Source organism: Brachionichthys hirsutus, chromosome 6, assembly GCF_040956055.1.
Source record: "Brachionichthys hirsutus isolate HB-005 chromosome 6, CSIRO-AGI_Bhir_v1, whole genome shotgun sequence".
Lineage (NCBI taxonomy): Eukaryota > Metazoa > Chordata > Actinopteri > Lophiiformes > Brachionichthyidae > Brachionichthys > Brachionichthys hirsutus.
Genome location: NC_090902.1, coordinates 14,326,506 through 14,350,207, shown reverse-complemented (window position 1 = coordinate 14,350,207; position 23,702 = coordinate 14,326,506). Strand labels below are relative to the sequence as shown.

The 23,702-nt window shown below is 47.0% G+C and overlaps 1 protein-coding gene across 2 annotated transcripts; it reads right to left on the bottom strand.

Moving 5' to 3' along the window:
• Positions 1 to 3,429: 3,429 nt before the first annotated feature.
• LOC137894554 (interferon regulatory factor 2-like) lies at positions 3,430 to 19,177 on the bottom strand. Of its 2 annotated transcripts, XM_068739985.1 has the most exons (10): positions 19,120 to 19,177; positions 15,209 to 15,315; positions 13,708 to 13,807; positions 12,182 to 12,358; positions 11,999 to 12,045; positions 9,315 to 9,417; positions 9,084 to 9,236; positions 7,171 to 7,202; positions 5,449 to 5,728; positions 3,430 to 5,340 (listed from the first exon to the last, which is right to left on the bottom strand). In XM_068739985.1, the coding sequence occupies exons 2-9, from the start codon at positions 15,293 to 15,295 to the stop codon at positions 5,468 to 5,470; spliced, it is 960 nt and encodes a 319-aa protein (XP_068596086.1). In that variant the 5' UTR covers positions 15,296 to 15,315; positions 19,120 to 19,177; the 3' UTR covers positions 3,430 to 5,340; positions 5,449 to 5,467. The 2 variants fall into 2 exon arrangements, with proteins under 2 accessions (XP_068596086.1, XP_068596085.1); XM_068739984.1 differs by having other exon boundaries at positions 3,430 to 5,728.
• Positions 19,178 to 23,702: the final 4,525 nt, after the last annotated feature.

The following is a 23,702-nucleotide window of genomic DNA, read 5'->3' as shown; positions in this document are numbered from 1 at the left end:
TCCTGCAGCATCTGTTTGAGACAGAAACGAGGGACGCTGTCCTGCAGCATCTGTTTGAGACAGAAATGAGGGACGCTGTCCTGCAGCATCTGTTAGAGACAGGAATGAGGGACGCTGTCCTGCAGCATCTGTTTGAGACAGAAACGAGGGACGCTGTCCTGCAGCATCTGTTTGAGACAGAAACGAGGGACGCTGTCCTGCAGCATCTGTTTGAGACAGAAATGAGGGACGCTGTCCTGCAGCATCTGTTTGAGACAGAAACGAGGGACGCTGTCCTGCAGCATCTGTTTGAGACAGAAACGAGGGACGCTGTCCTGCAGCATCTGTTTGAGACAGAAATGAGGGACGCTGTCCTGCAGCATCTGTTTGAGACAGAAACGAGGGACGCTGTCCTGCAGCATCTGTTTGAGACAGAAACGAGGGACGCTGTCCTGCAGCATCTGTTTGATTCTCGTTGTGTTGGTGTGGCCGGGAATCTAACCCTAAACTAAACACAGATTGTGTTACTCGAGCACACACACACACACACACACACACACACACTTGTCCCTCTGCTTAATGTCCTAACCATTCAGCCATGTCCTGTCGAGGTCTCAGAGACAAACAGGAAGTAGAGTGAGAACAGAGTGCTTCAGTGAGTCGTGTTCAAAGCATCGGCTCATTCATGTAAATTAGTACTTGTGATCCGACCTCTTCTCAACCTGGAGGTCTTCTCAGCAGCAACGTTTAGATCTTCAGTCTCTGAGAAACCATCTCAGCTGGACGGTGACCTCATCAGGACGGAATGAAAATGCTCTGAATCCTCCATCCATCTCCAAACCGCTTATCCAGAGTGGGTCGGCAACCTATTCATGACATTTACGATGTGACCTGCCCTCTCGGCAGACTAGCCTATCACGCTTTATTAAGTTTGATGAAGAACACTTAAATCAGGGGTCACCAATACGGCAGCCCGTCTATAAATAGCTGGAGCCAATCCCACTGGAGTACGGGTGAGAGGCGGGTCACGGGAGTTACTGGAGCCAATCCAGGGTTCTTGTCTTTTAATCCAGGGTTCTTGTCTTTTAATCCAGGTTCCTGTTTTTTAATCCAGGGTTCTTGTCTTTTAATCCAGGGTTCTTGCTTTTTAATCCAGAGTTCTTGTCTTTTAATCCAGGTTCTTGTCTTTTAATCCAGAGTTCTTGTCTTTTAATCCAGGTTCCTGTTTTTTAATCCAGGGTTCTTGTTTTTTAATTCAGGTTCTTGTTTTTTAATACAGGATTCTTGTATTTTAATCCAGGTTCTTGTCTTTTAATCCAGGGTTCTTGTTTTTTAATCCAGAGCTCTTGTCTTTTAATCCAGGGTTCTTGTTTTTTAATCCAGAGTTCTTTTCTTTTAATCCAGGTTCTTGTCTTTTAATCCAGAGTTCTTGTCTTTTAATCCAGGTTCCTGTTTTTTAATCCAGGGTTCCTGTTTTTTAATCCAGGTTCTTGTCTTTTAATCCAGAGTTCTTGTCTTTTAATCCAGGTTCCTGTTTTTTAATCCAGGGTTCTTGTTTTTTAATCCAGGTTCTTGTCTTTTAATCCAGGTTCCTGTTTTTTAATCCAGGGTTCTTGTTTTTTAATCCAGGTTCTTGTCTTTTAATCCAGGTTCTTGTCTTTTAATCCAGGTTCTTGTTTTTTAATCCTTGGTCTCTATGTGCCCCGTTAAGGCAGAGCGGCCTTGGTGCTGAGTCAGCTGTAGATAAACCGTGTTTTAAATCTGACTCGCAGTTTGTCTGTTAAAAGAAGCTTTCTTTTTCTTGGAGGTCGTTGGCTTCTCTTCTTCCTCCTCTTCTTCCTCCTCAGTTTGATTTTTCTCCTTTGAAGATCTAAAAGACGCTTGTTTTGTCCTCATTTCCGCTGTTATCTTTAGTAACGCATCACGTGACCAAGAAAATTCACTGGCAAATGTTACCTTGGAGAAAACCGATCGTTTTTCAAAATAAAACTTTTAGACTCTAATAATCAAATGGAAATTATATAAATTAGTTCTTCTTTCATGCAGACCGATAATAAAAGCTTCGCAGACCGGTACCAGTTTACTACAATAAGTAATGTTAAACTCTGGGCTTGAGTATATTTTAAACTAAAAAGGTTGCCGACCCCTGAGTTATTATATATTCTGAATATTAATATTCTGCCTCTTTCTGTGTCGTCATCTCAGTTTCTGTCTCTTCCTCGTGTCTGTTTAGCAGCCCGGCCGTCTCCTATCGTTAAAAGGTGGATAATAGAAAGCATTTTAAGAAACCGTGTTGTTTAAAACGACTCGGGTTCTAACCGGTCGACCGTGTGAAGCACCTTGTTTAAAACGACTCGGGTTCTAACCGGGTGACCGTGTCGTTTAAAACGACTCGGGTGCTAACCGGGTGACCGTGTGAAGCACCGTGTCGTTTAAAACAACTCGGGTTCTAACCGGGCGACCGTGTGAAGCACCGTGTCGTTTAAAACGACTCGGGTTCTAACCGGGCGACCGTGTGAAGCACCTTGTTTAAAACGACTCGGGTTCTAACCGGGCGACCGTGTGAAGCACCTTGTTTAAAACGACTCGGGTTCTAACCGGGCGACCGCGTGAAGCACCTTGTTTAAAACGACTCGGGTTCTAACCGGGCGACCGCGTGAAGCACCTTGTTTAAAACGACTCGGGTTCTAACCGGGTGACCGTGTCGTTTAAAACGACTCGGGTGCTAACCGGGTGACCGTGTGAAGCACCGTGTCGTTTAAAACAACTCGGGTTCTAACCGGGCGACCGTGTGAAGCACCGTGTCGTTTAAAACGACTCGGGTTCTAACCGGGCGACCGTGTGAAGCACCTTGTTTAAAACGACTCGGGTTCTAACCGGGCGACCGTGTGAAGCACCGTGTCGTTTAAAACGACTCGGGTTCTAACCGGTCGACCGTGTGAAGCACCGTGTTGTTTAAAACGACTCGGGTTCTAACCGGGCGACCGTGTGAAGCACCGTGTCGTTTAAAACGACTCGGGTTCTAACCGGTCGACCGTGTGAAGCACCGTGTTGTTTAAAACGACTCGGGTTCTAACCGGGCGACCGTGTGAAGCACCGTGTCGTTTAAACGACTCGGGTTCTAACCGGGCGACCGTGTGAAGCACCGTGTCGTTTAAAACGACTCGGGTTCTAACCGGGCGACCGTGTGAAGCACCGTGTCGGTAGATCGCTTCCTAAACGCTCGTGTGAACAAACTTACGTCCCAAACGGTTTGTATTCTGCTGATTCAGAGTAATAATAATAATCAGGGCCGAATCACGTCGCTCAAACAAACTGCATAGAGACGATGCCTAACAGCATGTGGCCGCTAGCAGTTGTCAAGGCAACGGCTCGGCCTCAGAGACAAACAGGAAGTAGAGTGAGAACTGAAAGTGCTTCCGTGTTTCCTGGTCATTAAACGCCACAGAATAAATACAAAAGTCTTTATTCCACTTTACATGTTAACTCACACAAAGAAGAAACGATCGTGACACGGAGTGAAAGCTTCTGTTCTTCCCTCACTACTAGCCGAGCAGTTCCCTTTGCGTCCCTCACGAACCAGCGGCACCGAGGCTTTCATCTGCCGTCGCCATGGCAGCCGTTCCCGTTACACACGCCAACAAAGGATCTACTTATAAGTGCACTTTGATAAACCTCTTTGCACCATGATCGGGGCGAATTCGGGTGATGAGGCCCGTCTGATCCAGGATCGGCATCAGATCTGATCTGAGCTCAGAGAGGGAGGAGCCTCTGGTGCTGCCGAAGAGAAGAAAGCGGCTCGCAAGCGAAACAGACGTCTCGCCAGACGGAAGCCGAGGCAGTCGATCAATAAAAAGGCACGTGGAAGAACGATCTGGCAGCGAGGCCTGCTCCTCGGCCAATCACAATCAATTCACCATGATGGCGTGCGTCCAGTGTAAATCTCTAGTGCTTTGGTTCACAGTATCACAGCCCAGCCCTCTTCTCTCCGGGTTCTGGGTCGCGACCCCGAGCCGGGCTCCGACTCGTTGCTATCTATGATCAAAGTCGGACCCGTCCCGCACGTATATTTCCTCATTAAATACAACAACTAATTGCATTTGTTGGCATTTTGTGCATAAAAGTATTAAAGATATTCTCCATAAGACAAATAAAGCTGTACTTTAAGCGAGGGGAGGGGCCAGGGGAGCGGCGAGGAGAGCGGCGAGGGGACGAAACAGGCCTGCAGCATCTATGCAGTGAAACCCAATAGGAGCTAGGCTGAGAGCTAAACGCTAAACTGATTCGGTTTCCCTGTCGATGCAGGGAATCCTCAGCAGGCGGCGCTCCTCTGGAGACGCCGGTTAACCGGTTTTACGCCCCAACGCCGCCGCACGCCGTCTCAGTTTCACATCAAAGCTTCCTGCGTGCGTCTCCCACACAAAAGCGTGGTTTGAATCGCTCTATGAAAGGCACATCTCCAGCGAGGCGCTTCCTCACATGCATCCAGAAGCAGCGAGCACGACTCACACACTCACTCACACACACACACACACACACACACACACACAAAGTCATTCCTATTGGAGGAGTCGAGGAACACACGATTCATTCTGGAATAGGCAGTCTCTGTTATTCCATGTCGTGTTTCATGCCAACACTTGAGCTCACATCATTTCTGGATAAATAATTCTCTCAAATTCTTGACAGTGAAATTCATCTTCGTCTTTGCTTTTAAAATGTTTACTCGATTGTGTATATTCTATGTACATCCCTCTCTCCCCGTTCTTACGTTCTTTTCGCTGCTTAATTTCTTGAGGCACTTTGATGCTTTTCTGCTATGAAGTCCGGTGTAATTCAAAGGATCTTCAAAGTGTCTCAGTGTCATGTTATTGAAAATATTTCAATGATTTCACATTAAAAAAAAATATGTTTTTCAGTGATTAGAGATAAAGATAATTTAGATTCAAACATGGACATAATTTTAAACCTGCAGCTAGAAAACATTAAAAATTATTTATTTTTTTAACTATAAGTGCATTAAAGGAAACACGAATTTATGCAACTTGCAAATGCTGTTTGCAGAAGTGTTGGCAAAGCCGAAGACCCCGGATCGAGCGGACACGCGGGAGGTTACGGAACCTAAAGAGCCAGCCGTCGTCCGCAACGCGCCAACCGAGCTGCAGGATCCTCGCCGTTAAAGACAAAAGCAGATGATTTGGCTTCAACTTGGGGGTGATGTCCGTCCATCTTTGTTTGTCCTGTTTGTAGGAAGGGATCATCTAGCTGCAACCCCTAGGTGATTCACTTCTTCACTTCGTCCGTCTCTCCTCTCCTCCTCCTGGGGACACCAGGCAGACGTCTCTGTGGCCCAGAGAGAAGCTACGGAAAAAAAATCTGATGTTTGGAACTTTGCCCTCTTTTAGTCTACACATAGCCCTGGTGAACGAAACAGACAATCTCTATGCTTTTGAAGCAGTGGTGACACACCCTCATCTGGGGTCAAAGGTCAGGAGGAGGTGGCATCAGAGGTTTTCACGATGACGCTTGCACGCATCTCGTGGCTGTTGGCTGCAGACCCGATGGAGTCCTGGCTGTAGGCCGGAGCCCAGTCCTCAGAGTAGCTGATGAGAGGCGACGGGTCCCGAATGCTGGTCACCCGGAAGTTGTGTTTGCTGGCGCTGACGAAGGTGGCCATGCCGGGAAGGGAACACATGGGAACCCTGAGAACCGATGGGCTGTAGTCCCGCCTCCAGACCGCACCGACACCCTGTAAGAACAAAGAAGTCCCAGAAGAAGAACGTAACATACCCGAGTAAGCAGAAACAGAGCAAGCGATGGCTGGATAGGAAGTGCGTTGGGTTGAAACTGTGCTGAATCACGCAGCAACGATCGTAGAGATAATCCAGCGCCTCTTTGACGCTAGCTAGAGGCTACATGTAACAAAGCTTGTAAAACCCAGCTAGCTAGAGGCTACATGTAACAATGCTTATAAACCCAGCGAGCTAGAGGCTACATGTAACAAAGCTTGTAAACCCAGCTAGCTAGAGGCTACATGTAACAAAGCTTATAAACCCAGCTAGCTAGAGGCTACATGTAACAAAGCTTATAAACCCAGCTAGCTAGAGGCTACATGTAACAAAGCTTATAAACCCAGCTAGCTAGAGGCTACATGTAACAAAGCTTATAAACCCAGCTAGCTAGAGGCTACATGTAACAAAGCTTGTAAACCGAGCTAGCTAGAGGCTACATGTAACAAAGCATTTAAACCCAGCTAGCTAGAGGCTACATGTAACAAAGCTTATAAACCCAGCTAGCGAGAGGCTACATGTAACAAAGCTTATAAACCCAGCTAGCTAGAGGCTACATGTAACAAAGCTTGTAAACCGAGCTAGCTAGAGGCTACACGTAACAAAGCTTGTAAACCAAGCTAGCTAGAGGCTACATGTAACAAAGCTTATAAACCCAGCTAGCTAGAGGCTACATGTAACAAAGCTTATAAACCCAGCTAGCTAGAGGCTACATGTAAACTCTTGTATCGGTTACAGAGTCCAACATTGGGCAACAAATGGTTTTATACCGTATACAAATCCAAATACCAAGTCCTGAGATGTTAACGCAGCGCTGCAGTGAAAAGACAACTCAGTGCTGTGTTTTACACTGAAGCGTAACGATCGGGTTCCGGAGGAGTTTTGAAATGAGCTGCGACCGCAGGCTTTGTATCCAGGAAACTGGACATGCTTGTCATCAAAGAAACAGATCAGGAGATTGTCATGATTAACACAAAAAAAAAAAACACACACAACGCTGCTTATTCACCAGAACCAAGACGCCTTAGGAGGCGCTAACAGCCCAGAAGCCTCAGAACACCAAAACGGTCTGATCCGCGACGCTGAAGGTCCTCCCAGCTACTCGGACATTCCCACATAGCAGCTTTGTTGAGAACGGCGCCACTGATAAGAGGCGGAGTCAGTGAGCTTGTTTACTGTGGGTCCAACGTACCGCAAAGGACCACCTCTGATCAAGCTGTTAATGTTTGACTGCTACAGTTCCTGACAAGCCCCTCCCTTTCCTCAGTCGCTTGCAATACTACGGGAAGGAACAAACAGACACACACACACACACACACACACACACCTGATTATCGTGGTGTCGCAGCAGATCAATCATTTATCCCTCTGTGTTTTTAATTGTGTGTCTCGGGAGGCTCACCTCTTTGGTGTCCTCTGTGTCGCTGTCTGTGTCTGCAGAAATGAAAAACAAAAGAACAGTCAGCAAATCAGTCGTCCGTAGCTCACCCGCAGTGACAACGTTCACACGGAGCCTTCTACCTGCACAAAGGTCAACCAAGACATTCAGAACATTCATTCAAGTCATGACTAAGACGGAGAAAACGACACGCACGAACACAAAGAGGACGGAAAACTGGTCGAGCCGACTCTGCCTGAACGACTGGTCGGGAAGGAAAGACGGAAACAGGAGCGCTGTTAGCTAAACGCATCAAGCAGCTAATGAACTACATCAAGAGAGCCAGTATGCAAATGAGATCTTCCTTTGAAGGACTCAAAGTACTTTCATCGCTCCGTTTAGGATCACGTTTCACCTGGAATCCACAGGAGGAGCACGTTGGGTTTCCCTTCTCTAAAAGTACAACTTCCACCAGTACTGGGTAGTACTAGTACCAGCACGTCGCTTAGTGTTCAGTAACCGAGAACTTTCCTTTAATTGTCCCCTCAGGGGGACGTTCGGTTTCCCCCGCGTCCTCATGGACGGAGCAGCGAGACATCCGTGATGGACGCCCGGTCCCGTCTGAGCCAAACACACCGAAGCCGAGAAGCCGTTCAGGCAGATTGAACTTGGATACGAGCGTCTTTCACCGTCCTGATGATGGGCGGAGCTTCCTCACCGGCGCTAGCCAGCCGCTGACTGCCACCACCAGCGTGTGATCCAGTACAACAAGTACGCGTTGTACATGAACGTGTTCTGTGTCCTGATTGGCTAAGGGACTGTACTGTGCCACTGTCAATCAATCTCCTTGTGTCTCCTGTACATTACAGAATGCTCAACTAGCCAAATTGACATCAGCAGTGTGACTGAAGTAGAGTACTGTATATTGTACTGTACTGTATACTGTACTGTACAGTATTTGCAAGACCCACAATGCCGACGAAACGTTCTGCACCGACAAAGGCACCTGTGGCCGCATCCGAAAGGCAGAGGAAGACGCTAACCATCCACAAAAAGTTGTACTTCTGGACATGCTAAAGGAAGGTAAACGTTACGCGGCTGTAGGGCTCCATACGAAATAAACAAGTCTTCGGTTCGTTACATAAAAAAGGAGGAAGATGACATCAGGACGACAGCAGCAATATGTTTTATCAAGGAAGCAACAAGAACACCGTAAGGACGGAGTCTGCTTTAGCTTTGTGGATCAGTGACTGCAGGAAATAGAACGTTACGCTGGACCAACATCATCCGGACAAAAGCTTCAAAGCGGCACAGCGGAGCGGCGCAAGGACGAAGAGGAGGAACTGTGAAACACGCGCGAGTCGCTATTAAGCATTTCTCATGTGTTCAAGCTCGTAGGTTGATCATTAAAATTAAATTCAGTATTTCTAAAAGCTAGCATATTTATTAATAGGAAAAGGTTTACTGTACGTACTATATATTTATATTTCTCAAACAAATGTTTAGTTCTGAAAAGGTTTTGATCTTTGTTTTCATTCTATAATACTGAAACAACCTATTTAGATTAATGCCTGACTGTTAAACGTGTATAAAGTGTGTGGTGAGGGGGTTTACAGCCTTAAAACATTTATGTACATGTAAAATAATTTAAAAAAATAAAGATGACTACATTGCGGATTTCACTTATTGCGGGTTGTTTTTAGAACGTAACCCCCGCGGAAAATGAGGGACTATTGTACTTTTACTATACTATACTATACTTACTGTACTTTGTCCCTTAGAGCGCATCGAGTGAAAGCAGTTTCTACATGTGCTCCCAGATCTTTGATCAACTTCCTCTTTTGAAGCGACGCTGGTGTTACAAAGTATTTCATTTTATACATACACACATTATTACATTGGTGTGTGCACGTGTGTGCACGTGTGTGCTGTCTCACCGCAGCCTGAAGACACGGGGGAGATCTGTAGCGGGTACGAGTGGGAGGAGCTAACAGTCTGATCGTCGTTCTCGGATTTGACTTCGATTGTCTGACAGACGAATGGCAGCTGCTCGCTGGAGATCACATGGTCTTCTGCAGAACTGTGGACGGCTGCGATTGGACAGACGGGACACGTTGGTCCGGGTGACAGAAGCGCGCTGCTGGTGTGGACACGGGCCACCGGGATACCTGAGACATGGTCCATCACCGTCCACTCGACCGCTTCCTGCTTGATGGCGTCCTGCTGGGTGAAGTCAGCGTCTGGAGTCCCGTCTGGAGGCGGAGACGCCACCTAATGGGGGAGAAGAGAAGTACGGTGGATCAATACAGCCAATGGTGGATGCAGCGCTACTCACGCTTCAGCCGTACACGCCCCAAATGTCTCCCGCCATCAGCGTGACCCGCCTCATGTTCCACGGAGCCAATGAGAACGCCGGGATCCAGTCACGGAGAGCCGCTTGACATTCATTCATTCATTCATTCCGTCACCGGGTCGCGGGCCAAGCTGGAGCCAATCCCAGCAGTCAATGGGCGAGAGGCGGGGCTACACCCTGGACAAGCCGCCAGTTCATCGCAGGGCAGCCGTTTAACAACAGAACCCTAATCTGAGAGCGACAACGCTCCAGAAGTACGGAACCAGTCAGGAAACAACGACCGGAGACAGAGACCAAATACTACTCTACAATATACTACACTATACTACAATACACTACACTACAATACACTACTCTACTCTACAATATACTACAATACACTACTCTACAATATACTACACTACAATATACTACAATACACTACTCTACAATATACTACACTACAATATACTACTCTACACTACAATATACTATAATACACTACAATATGCTATAATACGCTACACTACAATATACTATACTACAATATACTACTCTACACTACAATATACTATAATACACTACAATATACTACTCTACACTACAATATGCTATAATACACTACACTACAATATACTATACTACAATATACTACTCTACACTACAATATGCTATAATACACTACACTATACTATAATACACTACTCTACAATATACTACACTATACTATAATACACTACACTATAATACACTACTCTACTCTACAATATACTACAATACACTACTCTACAATATACTACTCTACTCTACAATATACTACTCTACTCTACAATATACTACACTACAATATACTACTCTACACTACTCTACTATACAATACACTACTCTATACTATACTATACTACACTACGGTACACTACGCTACGCTACACTACACTATACTATAATACACTACACTACAATACACTACTCTATACTATAATACACTACATTATACTACTCTACACTACGCTACATTACACACTACACTACTCTACACTACACACTATATTACACTACACCGGTACACTACAATATACTACTCGACTCTACTCGACTCTACTCTACTCTACACTACGCTACATTATACTACTCTACGGTCAATTAGCAGGTACATTCTGCTCCTTCAACTCCACACCAGCAGGAGGTGCTAGTTTGTACTTAGTGGTCACAAAGAGGAACCAGGAGACCTGGGACTGCAGGTGTGGAACCGAACGTGTATCCGCACCGCTCGGGTGGTTCTGCTGATCAATAACGGCGGACTGCACTGCGAGAACGACGGCAAAAGATCCATGAGCCGATGACGGACCTTCGGCCTCGAGACAGACGGGTACTTTGATCCTCGGCAGGAAATGAGTCGTTTTTTATAGCGGCTCAGACGATCATATATATATATATATGGTACTGAAGCGAAACAATTAAAACCGTGACACATGAATGATCAAGAAAAATTCCAGTGCTCAGGAATGATTGCAAATTAAATCCTATAGCACTTATAAAACTGTATAAAGTACGTCGTAAAAAGCAAATACCCTCAAATATGAGACAGCAGTGTGATAAAAGGACCAATGAAACTGCCGGTTTGATCGCAGCCGGCAGGAAGCGTCCCGTTCAGCTCGGTGAGGACTGGACCCGCAGCCACCTGCTGAACAAACACCTGCCCCCCCCCCCCCCCCCCCCCCCCATGTCTGACAGAAGGGGCCTTAAAACCGTGTGTTCTGGAGCATCTCAGCCATGTGGATCCAAAACGGTGCCGTTTCCTGTTAGCTAGTCCCAAAATATTCCTGAGCTCCTGATATTCACGTTCCTCTAATCAAGTCACACACAGTAGCCAGGATTCTTTAAAGGACACACATCTCAGTGGCCCACCAGGACCAGGACCAGGACCAGGACCAGGACCTGCGAGACGAGGTCCGGCGGTCTCTCCGACCCGCCCGGACAATCCGGTCTCATCGCTCTGACTGCTGCTCTCATTCTCAACGTTAGGAAGGAGAGACCTTTTAAAGTCAAAATGAACATTTCTAAAACAAAATAGTCAAAGAAAGGAAATCATATTTAAGTATTTGCATATATTTTATAATACACAGAACTAATGAGCCTAATGTTTCTGCAAGAGGACAAATTTACTGTATAAAGCGCGTTTAAATAAACGAAGCTTAACCAAAGTGCTTTACAACTGAAAAACACATAAAACGTGACGGTATAAAAAGAGAAAACGAAAGAAAACGCACAATAAGCACAAACTAACCGCCAGGGAGAAGATCTAAACATCTCTGCCTGAAGTCACTAAATATTTCAAATACAGCAGTACCTTGACATACGAGTATAATTCGTTCCTGGGCCGAGCTCGTAACTCAAAGTACTTCTGCGACGCAAGTAGCCGAGAAAAGTAACCGCAAGGTAAAAGCTTCAAGACGCTGCGTGTGCTCAGCATTCACACGATGACCTCGTGTGAATGCGGCGGAGGTCAGAGGTTAGTACCTCTTTACTGCCTTTGGGCCGTCCCTCCCGGTCCATCTTCTTCTTCCCTAAACACACCAAGACAAAAAAGACACACCTTTCAGAAAGAGAGACGTGCGCCGTTCTGAAACACCAGCGAGGGGAGCGTCCGCACAATAAAACACGAAACCGATCGATCAATAAGCGACCAGAAACCGGCCCCACCTTTCCTCAGGCTTCTCTCCGAGGAGGAGAGCATCTTGTAAACTCTGAACGCGTGAGTCCCCTTCTTGATGCTCTTGTCCTTCACCTCCTCGATGTCTGGAAGGCTGTTCATGGCACAGCGGAAGTTCGCCTTCCAGGTCTTGGGATCCGGCCGGTCGACGCCTGGCTGGAATTTACCTGCACAAACAGGAAGCCACGCGAGACGCAGCGAACGGCCCGTTAGTACGAGCTGCACCGTAAACTAGGGATGTCACTTATTGTCAGTTATTGTCAGTTATTGTCATTTATTGTTATTTTGCATCAATGGAGTAATTTATCTTTATTTTATTTGTATTGTTAAATGTTGATGATTTATGTACGAAGGACTTTCAACGGAAACAAGACCGCAAGGGCTTTTTAGAAATGCTCCTCTTAGACAGGATGTTTGACTGTACTTGTACTGTAATACATGCTACTGTTTGACTGTACTTGTACTGTAATACATGCTACTGTTTGACTGTACTTGTACTTTAATACATGCTACTGTGTGACTGTACTTGTACTGTAATACATGCTACTGTGTGACTGTACTTGTACTGTAATACATGCTACTGTTTGACTGTACTTGTACTGTAATACATGCTACTGTGTGACTGTACTTGTACTTTAATACATGCTACTGTGTGACTGTACTTGTACTGTAATACATGCTACTGTGTGACTGTACTTGTACTTTAATACATGCTACTGTGTGACTGTACTTGTACTGTAATACATGCTACTGTGTGACTGTACTTGTACTTTAATACATGCTACTGTGTGACTGTACTTGTACTGTAATACATGCTACTGTGTGACTGTACTTGTACTTTAATACATGCTACTGTGTGACTGTACTTGTACTGTAATACATGCTACTGTGTGACTGTACTTGTACTGTAATACATGCTACTGTGTGACTGTACTTGTACTGTAATACATGCTACTGTTTGACTGTACTTGTACTGTAATACATGCTACTGTGTGACTGTACTTGTACTTTAATACATGCTACTGTGTGACTGTACTTGTACTGTAATACATGCTACTGTTTGACTGTACTTGTACTGTAATACATGCTACTGTTTGACTGTACTTGTACTGTAATACATGCTACTGTGTGACTGTACTTGTACTTTAATACATGCTACTGTGTGACAGTACTTGTACTGTAATACATGCTACTGTTTGACTGTACGTGTACTGTAATACATGCTACTGTTTGACTGTACTTGTACTGTAATACATGCTACTGTGTGACTGTACTTGTACTGTAATACACGCTACTGTACTTGTATTGTAACATTCTATCTAATATATTCATCATCATGACTCATCATTTATACGACGGCTCTTATGTCATGTTCAGCAAAAATAACTGAACGGAATATAAAAGTACTTTGGACTTCTAACTTTAATGCTAATTATTTTGGGTACGTTCGACGCAGCAGCAGGTGAGCGGCGTGAAGCGTGAAGCCAGCGAGAGGAGAACCGTTGCGGTGCGTTACCAGTGTGGATGGCCCATCTCATGAAGAGCGGCGCGTCTTTCTCCAGGTCCCAGCCGTGGCGAGCGGCGTGCATCCACGGGATCTGGAAGAGCCGCTTCTCCTGAACACAGTCGCATCTTAGGGCGCTTAAACCACCGTGAAACTACGAACGGAACTGTTGTTGAAACACACCGATGAATACTTTCATTACAGCTCTATGAACGTCTGTGACAAACAGATGGATGAAGAATGCATTGATTTATAATCCGACCAGATTATCCAGAGAGCTCTTATCTCTCTAACGCGTTTGTGCCGTAATCCGTCCAAAGGTCACCTTCAGCAGCAGAAACAGAACGATCGTCAACGAGACTCTCAGAATGCAATTTAGCAATCGCCCAAGGTCTAGTCTCCTAATCTCAGTCCCAGGCCGACAGATTATCACTCGTACATCAAACTGTGCTAGATGTTCATCTGGGGGGGCGTCCAGGTCCACGAGTCCGTCCAACGGAGTCTCACAATCCAGACGGAAAAGTTTACAAGTCACGTTTTCACAGAGAAAGTGATGATGGAGATAAAGGCATTCCATCCGTCCGTCCGTCCATCCGTCCGTCCGTCCATCCATCCGTCCATCCATCCATCTGTCCGTCCATCCGCCCGTCCGTCCATCCATCCGTCCATCCATCCATCTGTCCGTCCATCCGTCCGTCCGTCCGTCCGTCCGTCCGTCCATCCATCCGTCCATCCATCCATCCGTCCGTCCATCCGTCCATCCGTCCGTCCGTCCATCCGTCCGTCCATCCGTCCGTCCGTCCGTCCGTCCATCCATCCATCCGCCCGTCCATCCATCCATCCGTCCGTCCATCCATCCATCCATCCATCCATCTGTCCATCTGTCCGTCCGTCCGTCCATCCGTCCATTCATCCGTCCGTCCATCCGTCCGTCCGTCCGTCCATCCGTCCGTCCATCCATCCATCCATCCATCCATCTGTCCATCTGTCCGTCCGTCCGTCCATCCGTCCATTCATCCGTCCATCCATCCATCCGTCCGTCCGTCCATCCGTCCATCCGTCCGTCCATCCATCCATCCATCCATCCATCTGTCCATCTGTCCGTCCGTCCGTCCATCCGTCCATTCATCCGTCCGTCCATCCGTCCGTCCGTCCATCCATCCATCCATCCATCCATCTGTCCGTCCATCCGTCCATCCGTCCATCCGTCCGTCCGTCCATCCGTCCGTCCGTCCATCCATCCATCCGCCCGTCCATCCATCCATCCGTCCGTCCGTCCGTCCGTCCGTCCGTCCGTCCGTCCATCCGTCCGTCCGTCCATCCATCCGTCCATCCATCCATCTGTCCGTCCATCCGTCCGTCCGTCCATCCGTCCGTCCGTCCGTCCATCCATCCATCCGTCCATCCATCCATCTGTCCGTCCATCCGTCCATCCGTCCATCCGTCCGTCCATCCATCCGTCCGTCCGTCCATCCATCCATCCGCCCGTCCGTCCATCCGTCCGTGCACTCACCTGGTTAACCCACTTGAGCCCCGGGATCTGGCAGGAATTGATCTGCTCCTCCAGCCACGGCCTCATCCTCATTCTCTCCACCGGCATTTTGTGACGCGTCGTTTCCGCTGCCAATCAGAATAAGGAATCGCTGCAGGTCAGTAAAGGTGCAGAACTCAAGACACGGTTCATCCGACGGGCCTGCGGCTGGAAGAGTTCATCGTTTCACTTCACAAGTACGGTAGTCCCTCGATGTAATGCGGTTCATCTTCCGCGACTTCGCTGAGCTTAATGCAATTTTTCAGATTTTATTTTTTGCACTTGAAACGGTGCAAGGACGAAGGGGCGGTCGGAGGAACCGTGAAATACACGAGAGTTGCTATTAATAACTTCTCATGTGTTCAACCTCGTAGGTTGATCATTAAAATTAAATTTGTTATTTCTAAAAGCTATAATATTTATTTGTTAAATGTTTGTTTTATAGCGCTCTTATTCTGTGTAAATAGAGGCTTTTATTTTGTAGGAGCATAAACGTCACGTCCCTTTTGGGTTTTGTTTCTTCCTGTTGATACATGTAGCCGCTGCCGTTCCGCTGTGCTAAGCTATCCAATAAAGCAGCATGAGAGGCTAAAGACAGCACGAGTAGAATATTTGTCCTTCTGCACTCCAAGCGGCTCTTTCCTCGACCTGCACGCCTTAACACTATTAACAGGAAAACGTTTACTGTACGTACTATATATTTATATTTAGTTCTGAAAAGGTTTTGATCTTTGGTTTCATTCTATAATACTGAAACAATCTATTTAGATTAATGCCTGACTGTTAAACGTGTATAAAGTGTGTGGTGAGGGGTTTAACAGCCTTAAAACATTTATGTACGTGTATAATAATTGAAAATGAGGGACGACTGTCGTGGAATAATCAGAATGTGGAACAGCAAGGATTAAACCTGCACAGCCCGGCCGCCCCTCGTCTGACTCTGATCAAGGTTATTAAAGTGCCGCTGAAAGCAGCCAAACATCCGGCCACGATGGCTGCAGCCTGCCGAGATGAAGGTTTACGAACGCCTGCATGGACACCTGAACACAACGAAAACGAGGCCGACGCGTTGGAAGCGTGAATAGTTCATTGTGTCGTTCACCCAGGCTGGAACAGGGACGCTCCGGGGCTGATCCGTCCAGCATCGGGAAATAATCCCGTCGTCGACGAGGACGCTGAGGAGTCGGATTCGTCTCATTCATGAGACGTTCCAGAAAGGAAAGTCTCATTAAACCCAATCCCAGATCGCTCTAGAAGCTAACCGCTGACCGTAGAAGCTAACCGCGTCACACTGAATGTTTTGGGGCTGCAGTAGTGAGTAAAAGTACAACAGTATTTTATACTTTGGGTACTTTGGGGAAACGCTTGTAATATCCGTCGTTATCTCAGATGTTACTTCAAATAGCCAGAAAGCATAACGAAGGGAGTTTAAATATTTTTGCTTCCAAATTCAAACATTAGAAGGAGAACACTAATGACGAAAAAAAAATCACTTCTCCCATGTTCCGTCACAAGGGGGGGAGGGGGGGGGCACCAGGGGGGGGGGGGCACCAGATGAGAAAGAGAACAGAGCGGATAAAGTTTATTTCTGGTGGTAATGTTCCGGTTGCCATGGTAGCGTGCAGCTGCGTGCCTGCCCCGCTATGAATTTAGTTTCGGTTTCCTCTTCAGAGGCGTCTCTGACAGAGACAGAAATGAGGGACGCTGTCCTGCAGCATCTGTTTGAGACAGAAATGAGGGACGCTGTCCTGCAGCATCTGTTTGAGACAGAAATGAGGGACGCTGTCCTGCAGCATCTGTTTGAGACAGAAATGAGGGACGCTGTCCTGCAGCATCTGTTTGAGACAGAAATGAGGGACGCTGTCCTGCAGCATCTGTTTGAGACAGAAATGAGGGACGCTGTCCTGCAGCATCTGTTTGAGACAGGAATGAGGGACGCTGTCCTGCAGCATCTGTTTGAGACAGAAATGAGGGACGCTGTCCTGCAGCATGTTTGAGACAGAAATGAGGGACGATGTCCTGCAGCCTCTGTTTGAGACAGAAATGAGGGACGCTGTCCTGCAGCATCTGTTTGAGACAGAAATGAGGGACGCTGTCCTGCAGCATCTGTTTGAGACAGAAAGGAGGGACGCTGTCCTGCAGCATCTGTTTGAGACAGAAATGAGGGACGCTGTCCTGCAGCATCTGTTTGAGACAGAAATGAGGGACGCTGTCCTGCAGCATCTGTTTGAGACAGAAATGAGGGACGCTGTCCTGCAGCATCTGTTTGAGACAGAAATGAGGGACGCTGTCCTGCAGCATCTGTTTGAGACAGAAATGAGGGACGCTGTCCTGCAGCATCTGTTTGAGACAGAAATGAGGGACGCTGTCCTGCAGCATCTGTTTGAGACAGAAATGAGGGACGCTGTCCTGTAATGTTGACATAACGCACAATAAACCATGAAGTTCTCTGATTTACGAACGCCTGCATGGACGCCTGAACACAACGAAAACTAGTCAGTCTCTTCACGGAACTAGTTTAACGACGATACAGCCCTAGAGAGAAGAACGGTGATACATGTTAATCTGAACAGACCGTTCTGTTAATCTGAACACAGACCGGTCTGTTAATCTGAACACAGACCGTTCTGTTAATCTGAACACAGACCGGTCTGTTAATCTGAACACAGACCGGTCTGTTAATCTGAACACAGACCGTTCTGTTAATCTGAACAGACCGTTCTGTTAATCTGAACACAGACCGTTCTGTTAATCTGAACACAGACCGTTCTGTTAATCTGAACACAGACCGTTCTGTTAATCTGAACACAGACCGTTCTGTTAATCTGAACACAGACCGTTCTGTTAATCTGAACACAGACCGTTCTGTTAATCTGAACAGAGACCGTTCTGTTAATCTGAACACAGACCGTTCTGTTAATCTGAACACAGACCGTTCTGTTAATCTGAACACAGACCGTTCTGTTAATCTGAACACAGACCGTTCTGTTAATCTGAACACAGACCGTTCTGTTAATCTGGACACAGACCGTTCTGTTAATCTGAACACAGACCGTTCTGTTAATCTGAACACAGACCGTTCTGTTAATCTGAACACAGACCGTTCTGTTAATCTGGACACAGACCGTTCTGTTAATCTGAACACAGACCGTTCTGTTAATCTAAACAGACCGTTCTGTTAATCTGAACACAGACCGGTCTGTTAATCTGAACAGAGACCGTTCTGTTAATCTGAACACAGACCGGTCTGTTAATCTGAACACAGACCGGTCTCTGTTAATCTGAACACAGACCGTTCTGTTAATCTGAACACAGACCGTTCTGTTAATCTGAACAGAGACCGTTCTGTTAATCTGAACACAGACCGTTCTGTTAATCTGAACACAGACCGTTCTGTTAATCTGAACACAGACCGTTCTGTTAATCTGAACACAGACCGTTCTGTTAATCTGAACACAGACCGTTCTGTTAATCTGGACACAGACCGTTCTGTTAATCTGAACACAGACCGTTCTGTTAATCTGAACACAGACCGTTCTGTTAATCTGAACAGAGACCGTTCTGTTAATCTGAACACAGACCGGTCTGTTAATCTGAACACAGACCGTTCTGTTAATCTGAACACAGACCGGTCTCTGTTAATCTGAACACAGACCGTTCTGTTAATCTGAACAGACCGTTCTGTTAATCTGAACAGACCAGGTTAATAGCATTACATCTCTCTGCGTGACGTCATGCTGAGTGTTGGGACAGAAGTTTGATTTAGCAACAGGGGTCAAGTCAGGTCAGCAGCGCCGTGTTCGCCTTCCAGAGTCAAAAGCGAAAACAAACTAAACTGCAGTATTACTTTCACTTACACGGAGCAGGAAAACTGCAGTATTACTTTCACTTACACGGAGCGCTGGAGGTCCGTCACGTCGCCACGCAGGAAGCCAGCGAGCAGTCGGCGTCACTCCACGGCGTTAAAACGCGGAAGTAACGCGCTCCCTGTTCCGTTCCGGACGGACGGCCCGCGGCGTCGCGAGCCCGCGAGCCCGCGCTGGGCGCGCTGGACGCGCGGGTCAGAGGTTTTACGTGAAAAGTGCGGTTTTCCTTATTTTCTGTTTCTGAATCCGGACCGAAAGCAAAACAACGACTGACTCGGGAAGTGAGGCTCGAGCTGGAAATCCCCCTTCCTCCTCCTCCTCTTCCTCCTCCTCCTCTTCCTCCTCCTCGCGCGCGCGCGCTCGCTTTGGGCCGAGCTCGAGCTGCGTCGCGGAAGTTTGTTGGCCGCGTGCGCGTTCTCCAGTAAAACCCCGAAACGAAGAGGTCTCACTCTCGTCTCTATTTCACGGCACGGTCCGCTGCTCCTGTTTAACGCTACATGCTTCTCGACACTGTTTTCATCTGGTCACTAAAGTCAATACAATGTTATTTTCCTTTAACTAAAATTACATTTATTTAGTATTTATATTTATGTATTCCTGTAGTATTGTTGTAAATACCTGGTCCCGTCTCTCATCGACATCAGCTCCAAACATTACTTGGTATTTATCAGATCCATATTCTTCGAACAACATTTAGGAAAAATGCATAAAAAAGAAAACGTAAACGTACGCGACTTGATCCCACTAAATGCGTGTTTGTTTGTCTTCTCTTTGGCTGGCGTCTCGTCCGGGGTGTGCCTCATCTCTCGCCCCGTAGTCAGCTGGGACAGGCTCAGCGACGAGAAAAGACTCGAATGGTTAGTTTCTTAACTATAGACGATCTTTGAAGTGGGTTTCGTTTTCACTTCCTTGAGGCCGTTCGCCCCCCCCCCCCCCCCCTGTGCTAGTGACGGGAACTATGGTTCTTTTTACTGAATCGGCTGCAGGACAGCGTCCCTCAGATCGGTCAGAACCCCCCCACACACACACACACACACATAGTATATTTGTGTGTACATTACTGCATGTACGTGTGAAACGTTATTCTCTAACGACAACAAGGGACGCGAATAATCTGAGTCATGAAAGTTTTATTTTAGATTTCTCATCTACGTTGAGAAATGAGAAAAATGTAGTAAAAATGAAGGTTAATCATCCGGATTCTCGCTTGTTTCCTGCACTGAACCAGCAAAACCAGTAAAAGGTTACTGCAGTATCCACATTCAGATCATGTACACGTTACTGCAGTATCCACATTCAGATCATATACACGTTACTGCAGTATCCACATTCAGATCATGTACACGTTACTGCAGTATCCACATTCAGATCATATACACGTTACTGCAGTATCCACATTCAGATCATATACACGTTACTGCAGTATCCACATTCAGATCATGTACACGTTACTGCAGTATCCACATTCAGATCATATACACGTTACTGCAGTATCCACATTCAGATCATGTACACGTTACTGCAGTATCCACATTCAGAGCATATACACGTTACTGCAGTATCCACATTCAGATCATGTACACGTTACTGCAGTATCCACATTCAGATCATGTACACGTTACTGCAGTATCCACATTCAGAGCATATACACGTTACTGCAGTATCCACATTCAGATCATGTACACGTTACTGCAGTATCCACATTCAGATCATGTACACGTTACTGCAGTATCCACATTCAGAGCATATACACGTTACTGCAGTATCCACATTCAGATCATGTACACGTTACTGCAGTATCCACATTCAGATCATGTACACGTTACTGCAGTATCCACATTCAGAGCATATACACGTTACTGCAGTATCCACATTCAGATCATGTACACGTTACTGCAGTATCCACATTCAGAGCATATACACGTTACTGCAGTATCCACATTCAGATCATATACACGTTACTGCAGTATCCACATTCAGATCATGTACACGTTACTGCAGTATCCACATTCAGATCATATACACGTTACTGCAGTATCCACATTCAGATCATGTACACGTTACTGCAGTATCCACATTCAGATCATATACACGTTACTGCAGTATCCACATTCAGATCATGTACACGTTACTGCAGTATCCACATTCAGAGCATATACACGTTACTGCAGTATCCACATTCAGAGCATGTACACGTTACTGCAGTATCCACATTCAGATCATGTACACGTTACTGCAGTATCCACATTCAGAGCATGTACACGTTACTGCAGTATCCACATTCAGATCATGTACACGTTACTGCAGTATCCACATTCAGATCATATACACGTTACTGCAGTATCCACATTCAGATCATGTACACGTTACTGCAGTATCCACATTCAGATCATATACACATTACTGGAGTATCCACATTCAGAGCATATACACGTTACTGCAGTATCCACATTCAGAGCATGTACACGTTACTGCAGTATCCACATTCAGATCATATACACATTACTGGAGTATCCACATTCAGATCATGTACACGTTACTGGAGTATCCACATTCAGATCATATACACATTACTGGAGTATCCACATATATGTACACGTCGATGCATGATACGCACAGACACATCTTCCTGCAGGATACTCATATTGTTGAGTAGTTCCGCTATGATCGCCCCCCCCCCCCCGTCTTTAGAGAATAAAGGAACAGAAACAAGGATGTTTGAAAAACACGTTTGCTGCACCGAGTCGTAACGGATCTGAACCATCTGGACCGAAAGAGATAGAGCAGACAGTTTGGTTATCACCGACACGCACACGCACACGCACACACACACGCACGCACGCACGCACACGCACGCACACACACGCACGCACACACACGCACACGCACACGCACACGCACACGCACACACACACACACGCACCACTGCGACTGATTCTGATCAGGCTAAAACAAAGGAGGCGTTCAGAGAAGGCTAAACACTTTTTATTGATTTGTCCCTCGGAGGGCAATTTGGTTTACAGCAGTTACACTTTCTAACTGTAAGCTGCTGCCGGTTGCGCACGCGCCCACGTGCCTTGCCTAAGGACACAACGACAGTCCACACACGTACCTGAGCCGGGGATCGAACCACCAACCCCTCGGTCACAGGACGACCCTCTCACCCACTGCGCCACCATCGCCCCGAGACGACATCTGTGCGTTATCGTTTTGTAACGTGACGTGTGACAGAAATGAAAGAGGCCTCTCCAATCCAAAACGGCGCCGGCTTGTCTGCCCACCCAGAAGCCACGGAGAATCTGTGCTCGCCGCTTCTTTGAGCACGTCTGAGGTTGAACTAAGTTCCTGGAACAGTAAAGAAAATGTGTACTAATGACCTCCATAGTGCTGCTATTCTTTGATTGACTGATGGCAAAGTGATCAATCAGAAACATAAACTAAACAGGCATGTAAAATATAAAAGCCAACAATGGAAAGCTCATCCTCTGGACACAAACGTGCTGCCATAGGACAACGATGTACACAAACAATGTACACAATGTACACAAACAATGTTTTTATTTTTTAGTCATGAATTATACACGATTGTTTTGTATTTACCTTTACTACCACAAAATAAAGATCTCTAGTTCTGCCATCACATTTAAATCTCTATTAATGATGTGTTGGGCACAGAAACAAAATCATTTTAGAGACGGTGACAGACGGCCATGTTGGATGCAGCCAGCTAGCATCACGTCGGATGCAGCCAGCTAGCATCACGTTGGATGCAGCCAGCGAGCATCACGCCGGATGCAGCCAGCTAGCATCACGTTGGATGCAGCCAGCTAGCATCACGTTGGATGCAGCCAGCTAGCATCACGTTGGATGCAGCCAGCGAGCATCACGCCGGATGCAGCCAGCGAGCATCACGCCGGATGCAGCCAGCGAGCATCACGCCGGATGCAGCCAGCCAGCATCACGTCGGATGCAGCCAGCTAGCATCACGTCGGATGCAGCCAGCGAGCATCACGTCGGATGCAGCCAGCGAGCATCACGTCGGACGCAGCCAGCTAGCATCACGTTGGATGCAGCCAGCGAGCATCACGCCGGATGCAGCCAGCGAGCATCACGCCGGATGCAGCCAGCCAGCATCACGTCGGATGCAGCCAGCTAGCATCACGTCGGATGCAGCCAGCGAGCATCACGTCGGATGCAGCCAGCGAGCATCACGCCGGATGCAGCCAGCGAGCATCACGCCGGATGCAGCCAGCCAGCATCACGTCGGATGCAGCCAGCTAGCATCACGTCGGATGCAGCCAGCGAGCATCACGTCGGATGCAGCCAGCGAGCATCACGTCGGACGCAGCCAGCTAGCATCACGTTGGATGCAGCCAGCTAGCATCACGCCGGATGCAGCCAGCTAGCATCACGTCGGATGCCGCCGCCGTATCACTGAAACACCCCACACACGCATCAAGAAACAATTTTAACAGTGAAAACCTCCTAGAAAGCTGCTCAGGCTGAACGCAACCCTCTCGATGCCCCCCCCCCCCAATCATCAACCCGATGCTCCCCCCCCTAAACATCAACCCGATGCCCCCCCCCCCCGAACATCAACCCGATGCCCC

Bases quoted from the DNA above. Each gene is read 5' to 3' on its own strand.
- LOC137894554 (XM_068739984.1), bottom strand. From the start codon at position 15,295: ATGCCGGTGGAGAGAATGAGGATGAGGCCGTGGCTGGAGGAGCAGATC. The intron at 13,808-15,208 runs GTGAGTGCACGG...GACTGTGTTCAG, and splicing joins GGCTCAAGTGGGTTAACCAG to GAGAAGCGGCTCTTCCAGAT. The intron at 9,418-11,998 runs GTACTAACCTCT...CTCCCCCATTAG, and splicing joins GGCCCAAAGGCAGTAAAGAG to GTGGCGTCTCCGCCTCCAGA.